The following is a 6917-nucleotide window of genomic DNA, read 5'->3' on the forward strand; positions in this document are numbered from 1 at the left end:
AACCTACTCCAAGGCATACTTGATTTACAATTTTTTTTCCCAAAATCTTACGTTTCTGGCACCGATCTTGGCATAGTTGCAATGTAATCGTTTTCYTTGTCTCTTGTTTGTCGTCTCCTGTCCAAAGTGGCGTACTTGTAGTCGGTGTAATCGCTGTCATAAGCCCCTGGTTCCGGTTCCGACAAGTACCCGGAAGTGTAAGGATAATGCCCTAAACCGGAAAAAAACCCGTCACTTCTTCACCCCACAACACGCAAAGAACAACTCAAAGTAGCCTCTTATCACATGTTTACAAATCGTTCTTTTAATTGATAAACTTTGACTGAAGCTAAACAGAATTAGTGAAAGTGAAAAATTCAATACCTCTCCTCTGTTTGTACTTGATGGTAACGAACTCGTCTAAAACCAAACAAATAAGTGTATAAAAGTGACGATAATTGATCGCAGTTACCTCGTTGTGGCTTCTGTTTGTGTATGGTATCGTACATTTTCTTGTACCATTTTGACTGGTTGGCGTCTTTCACCTCCTGTGACATCGCGTTATCAAAATTACTGATAAGAAACTTATCGATACTTACGGATCTTAATATCAGAGGCATTCCGTCCTTGGTCGTGGGTCCAATACCTTCAAATTTTCGCGGGCCAAGGTCGGCCATTTTGCGCGGTTTCTCGCTATCGGATTCGCTGGTGTACTCGTTCTTGATTTTGTATACTGCAATTTGATTGGTTAGAGGGCGGAAAACGGGGCGGGGACACGTACGGATCTCGCCGGGGCCTACGAAAGCCGCGGCATTGTGGGGGCGGGGCGGGGGCTGGTCCTCGATGTACAATGCGCCTTTGGGCAAATGGCCTTCTGCAAAAATTTGATAAATGAATTAAAAATAAAATTGAAAAGTTCAAATTGTGCCATTTGGCAACTTTACAAACAAAGATTGATTGGCACAGGCGCCAAAATAATCGTAAAGTTTGAACACTTTTTCTGTTAACAAACAAAACTCAAGGTTAAAGAAAGTTTGATTCATGTGATTGGCCCGAATTAGTCACGTGGCACTCAACTGAGCCGCTGATTGGTTAAACCTAGTCACGTGAGAGTAAACAGAGCCGCTGATTGGCCCAATTGACACCTCTCGCTTTCTGCAACAGCGTTTAAAGTCACAAAAAACAAAACTGATTGGTGATTGGTCAAAATTGGGTCACGTGGGAGTAAACAGAAACGGTGATTGGCTTCCATTCTGAAACAGTGTTTGAGGTTTAAACAAGGCTAAACAACAAAACTCGAGGTTAAAGAAAGTTTGATTGATGTGATTGGCCACAACTGAGTCATGTGACACTTAATTGAGCCGCTGATTGGTTAAACCAAGTCACGTGAGCTGTTGATTGGTCCAACCGTCACCTCTCGCGTTCTGAAACAGCGTTTGAGATTTGAGCATTTTTTCTGTTCCAAAAAACCAAACTCAAGATTAAAAAACGTTTGATTGGTGTGATTGGCTAAAATTGAATCACGAGACACTAAACTGAGTCGCTGATTGGTAAAATTTGGTCACGTGAGAGTAACCAGAGCCGGTGATTGGGCCGAGTTCTGAGACAGCGTTTTAAGATTTCAGCACTTTTTCTGTTTCAAAAAACGAAACTCGAAGTTAAAGAACGTTGATTGGAGTAATTGGCCAAAATTGAGTCACGTGACACTAAACTAAGCTGCTGATTGGTTAAACTTGGTCACGTGAGGATAAACAGAGCCGGTGATTGGCCCATTTGCTACCTCTCGCGTTCTGAGAGAGCGTTTGAGATTTGAAAACTTTTTCTATTTTAAAAATTAAATCTCGAAGTTTGATTGATGTGATTGGTTAGAAGTGAGTCTCGTGACACTCAATTGAGCCGCTGATTGGTTAAACCTAGTGATGTGACAGTAAGCAGAATCGCTGATTGGCCACCTCTGGCTCGCTGAAACAGCGTTTCAGGTTTGAGCAATTTTTCTGTTTCAAAAAACGAAACTCAAAGTTAAAAAACGTTTGATTGACGTAATTAGCCAAAAATTCAGTCACGTGACACTAAACTGAGCTTCTGATTGGTTAAACTCGGTCACATGAGGATAAACAGAGCCGGTGATTGGCTTATTTGCTCCCTCTCGCGTTCTGAGAGAGCGCTTGAGATTTGAACACTTTTTCTATTTCAAAAATTAAATCTCGAAGTTAAAAAAAGTTTGATTGATGTGATTGGCTAGAACTGAGTCCCGTGACACTCAATTGAGCCGCTAATTGGTTAAACCTAGTCATGTGACAGTAAGCAGAATCGCTGATTGGCCACCTCTGGCTCGCTGAAACAGCGTTTCAGGTTTGTTTCAAAAAACGAAACTCAAAGTTAAAGAACGTTTCATTGTGACGTAATTGGCCAAAACTGGGTCACGTGACACTAAACTGAGCTTCTGATTGGTTAAATTTGCTACCTCTCGCGTTCTGAGACAACATTTGGGATTTGAACACTTTTTCTGTTCCAAAAAATAATTCTCGCCGTTAAATAAAGTTTGATTGATGTGATTGGATAAAATTGAGTCACGTGACACTCGATTCAGCCGCTGATTGGCTAAACCCAGTCACGTGAGAGTAAATAAAGCTGCTGATTGGCCCAACCGTTACTCTCGCGTTCTGAAACAGCGTTTGAAATTTGAGCAGTTTTTCTGTTTTAAAGAAAGTTTGATTGGCGAAAACTGGGTCACGTGAAGGTAAACAGAGCCGCTGATTGGCCCAATAGTTACCTCTCGCTTTCTGCAACAGCGTTATAGTTGGATTTTGTGCTTTTGGTAGTCTCGTAGTTGGAAAATCGTTAAATCCGGAAATGGGACTAGTTGGAAGACGTTTTTCGAGAGTATTAGAGAGGGTGATTCCGGTGTCGCTGCTCGTTTCCGGGGATTTCCAGGGGGGTTCCTTGTTATCCTGAAACATCGCAGTTTCAGTCGAGTTTTTTGGTGGAAAACCGCTGAAAATACCTCGGATTTGGGGTTTTTCCGGCTCAAAACCGGCGACTCGAATTTGACCGGTCTGAACTCCTTTCTTTCGACTGTGGGACTCGAGGTGGCGCTTTTGGGGGTCCACACGGGCGAAATGGGCTCATCTTTGACTTCTCTTTGCCGTTCGTGTGGTTGGTGGTCCTGTTTCTGGCCCGGCGACCACACACCTGCAGTTAAAATTAGCTTTGATCGAGATTTCGAGACAAATTTTTGATTTAGATAGGTTTTGGACGCGGGGGAGCGTCCAAATTTAGATAAGTGAGTCACCAAAACTAATTACTCGATAATATAAAATGCGAGCTTTATTTATACGGCTATTTTTGAGTTTCCCGTGCGAAAATTGCGACTTCCGGTCTTGTGAAAGGCTTAATTTCGGGCGAAAATAACTCGAAAATAACGGAGATGCTTGCCAACTTGGGAGTTTTAGGGGATTTAAGGCCAGGTGTTGGATGAGTTTACCTGAAGATGAAGTAATTACGTTTAAAATTAGCGCCGGTTGCGACATAAAGTCACGAAACTTGATATTGAAGACCAATTATATTGTTTCGAAACGAAGGAGTTGTGAAAAGTTTCCGGCAAACGTAAAAGCCAAAAATAATTTTAATTGACTCGCAAAACCTTGACTTTTGCAAGCCGAAATCACACAAAACGCAAATTTGGCCAAAAAACACTAAATTTTATCAAAATTTGGATAAAAATTTGAAAAATAAGTAAATCTTTAAAACGGCCTAAATAAAGCAAAAAACAAATTTTTATTTAAGATTCTGAAAACTGATGACAATGTCCATAAGCAGTGCAAATTTCAATAAAATATCTTAAAAAATCCTTGAAATAATCAATTTTCACTACTTTTTGGTTGACTTTTGCAAGCCGAAAATCACACAAAACGCAAATTTGGCCAAAAAAAACACTGAATTTTATCAAAATTTGGCTAAAAAATTTAAAAAAAGTAAATCTTTGACACGGCCTAAATAATGCACAAAACAATTTTCTATTTAAGATTCTGAAAACTGATGAAAATGTCCATAAGCAGTGCAAATTTCAATAAAATATCTTGAAAAATCCTTGAAATAATCAATTTTCACTCTTTTTTGGTTTTGATTTGGACCATTTTTGAGTTTGTGGATTTTTTTGAGATAAGTCTAAAAGGCGTTATGAGTCAAATTTTGCCAAAAAGCTGCCAAATGGCCACTAACGTGATTTTAAAAGTTTTGTCAAAAATTTCCAAAGCCTGCTTGATTTAACTAGTGTTAGTCCTTTAAGGCCATAAGGACTCAAATAATAATTATTGTTCCAAAAATCTGGATTCAGGGTCGAAAATGTGGCTGTAAAATATACATGTAAAAAAAGTTTCGTCAAAACATCTTCTAAAATAAGTTGAATAAAAAATTTTGAAAAAATCACACAAAACGCAAATTTGGCCAAAAACACTGAATTTGGCTAAAAAATTGAAAAAAAGTAAATCTTTGAAAATAATGCACATAACAATTCTTTATTTAAGATTCTGAAAACTGATAACAATGTCCATAAGCAGTGCAAATTTCAATAAAATATCTTGAAAAATCCTTGAAATAATCAATTTTCACTACTTTTTGGTTTTGATTTGGACCATTTTTGAGTTTTTGATTTTTTGGAAATAAGTCTAGAAGGCGTTATGAGTCAAATTTTGCCAAAAAGTTTCCAAATGGCTACTAACGTGATTTTAAAAGTTTTGTCGAAAATTTCCAAAGCCTGCTTGATTTAACTAGTGTTAGTCCTTTAAGGCCATAAGGACTCAAATAATAATTATTGTTCTAACAATCTGGATTCAGTGTCGAAAATCTGGCTGTAAAATATACATGTAAAAAAAATTTCGTCAAAATATCTTCTAAAATAAGTCGATTGAAAAATTTTGAAAATTTTTGAAAAAATTTTTGAGACAAATTTTGAATTTTTGAGTCAAATTTTAAATTTTTGAAAACTTGTATCAATCTTGTCTAAGTCACTAAATATCTAATAAAGTGTTTCTGAAAGTTTCGTTAAAATATTCCAAAGGCTACTTGATTTAGACAGAATGACAGGGCTATCAGGTAAATAGAGAGCCAAAAAGCCGAAACAATAAAATTAACTTAATATTCTCAAAAAGAATGTCAAAATGCATAACTGGTAAAAATTTCGTTTAAAAATCTTAGAAATTGGCTGAGATATATAATTTTGAAAAAAAAAATGAGTAGGATTTAGGCCGTTTTGAAATTTCTAAAGCCCTTCTGAGGATTCGAGTAATCACACTTGTGTCAAATTTTAGTCACAAGTTACTAACAACTTAATAACATGTTTTTGAAAGTTTCAATAAAATATTCCAAGACACACTTGATCTAGGAAAAAAGTTTGGGCTAGACTCTAACTTAGCACCAATGTGAAAAAGTTTAAAACCAAAACGGCTCAAATATGGTGTGTAATAAAATAAAATATTGGAGTTTCGAAAAAAAGTATTGAAAGTCATAACTGGTAAAAAATTTGTCAAAAAATCTTAGAAATTAAGTGAAATATTCAATTCTAAAAAAAATTGTTTAGGATTTAGCCCAGTTTGAATCTTTTTAGAGCCTTAATAAAGCTTCTAATAAAAACATTTGAACCAAATTTTTACCACGTGTTACTCAACACTCAACAATGATTTTTTGAAATAAGTCTAGTCAAAAAATTAAAAGGCTACTTGATCCAATTGCTAGACCAGATTTAGCATCTTTACAAGAATATTGATGGCGATTACGGCTCAATTATTGTGTGAAACATTTTTTTTTCATATTTTGGAAAAATGTGTCTATAGCAATGCCTAGTGAAAATTTCGTGCAAAAATCTTGATAATAATAAAGTTTTGAATTTTTTTTGAGTAGAATTTAGCCCATTTTTGAATCGTTTTTAACCCCTAGCCACGCTTCTAGTGAAGATAACTCAACCAAATTTTGGTTACACGTCCCTAAGCACCTCCTGTCGCCTTTACTCAAGTTTCAGTCAAATATTCAAAAAAGTGATTTTTTTTTGTATTTTTTTCAAAAATTTTCTAGACCTACTTGGGCTAGCCGCCGTGGCCTTGAAAGTGGGTGCAGGGGCGATCATAGCACACTACATGGCACTCACACACGTGCTGTGTCGTAGACGCGACGCGGGGAACTGCACAGCACCGACGCCGACAACCACCAGTAGCGTCGCGACGCCGAAATAGAACAGGCCCGTCATCTGACCGACTAAATTTGACGAATCGATTTCGGACTGTTTATTTGACGTTTTGATGGACATCCGAATGATTAATCAGCGAAAATGTTGTTTTAAACGTAATTTGCTAACGCTGAGTCTGTGACGTAGACATCGAGGAAGAATGAGAAAATCGGGAGTTAATTATAGAGAATTATAAATAATTCGGGTTGTGTAAGATGGGTTGTGTTACATGGAGGGAAAGTGGGAGCGGTTTTCCGGATTTTCGCCGGTTTTGGGGACGAGTTTCAAGGAAAATGGAGGCTGGAGAAATTTTTTCCATTAAAAAATAACAATAATAAAAGATGAAAAAATTTTGTCTTATTTTCTCTCATCTATTATCCAAAAAATAGAATAAATAAATAGATTTAAATTAAATTCTTAAGTTAATTTTCGATAAATGTCAATAATAATAACAATAATAAAAACAATGAAAGAAAAAAGTTTTGTATTATTTATTCTTTTTCTTTTTTATTCAAAATATTTGGCAAAAGTCTCTTGGAATACAGGATCTTTAAAATATAACACGGATTTCTTTCCTTAAGCTTTTAACGAGCCATTTATAACAACTTCAAGGTCTTTCAATTTCAAAACATTAGAGAAAACAAGATTAAAAAAAATAATACAAGATTTTGAAATTTATTTTAAAACACCAATTTCCTATTTAAGGCTTTTCAAAATT

At 36.2% G+C, this 6917-nt stretch overlaps 1 protein-coding gene across 1 annotated transcript in view; it reads right to left on the reverse strand.

Moving 5' to 3' along the window:
- Nucleotides 1–6917, reverse strand: part of LOC123010057 — a 75414-nt gene that overhangs the window by 26622 nt on the left and 41875 nt on the right. Inside the window, exons 12-18 of the mRNA XM_044406690.1 lie at nt 2984–3171; nt 2753–2930; nt 761–853; nt 579–712; nt 452–527; nt 364–399; nt 52–211 (exon numbers count right to left, since the gene is read on the reverse strand). Coding sequence (XP_044262625.1) covers nt 52–211; nt 364–399; nt 452–527; nt 579–712; nt 761–853; nt 2753–2930; nt 2984–3171 — 865 coding nt within the window. The remainder of the gene's footprint in view (nt 1–51; nt 212–363; nt 400–451; nt 528–578; nt 713–760; nt 854–2752; nt 2931–2983; nt 3172–6917) is intronic.

The sequence above is a fragment of the Tribolium madens genome, unplaced genomic scaffold, assembly GCF_015345945.1.
Source record: "Tribolium madens isolate multiple individuals breed KSU strain unplaced genomic scaffold, Tmad_KSU_1.1 Scaffold_7;HRSCAF=85;Tcas5.2_LG10, whole genome shotgun sequence".
Classification (NCBI taxonomy): Eukaryota; Metazoa; Arthropoda; class Insecta; order Coleoptera; family Tenebrionidae; genus Tribolium; species Tribolium madens.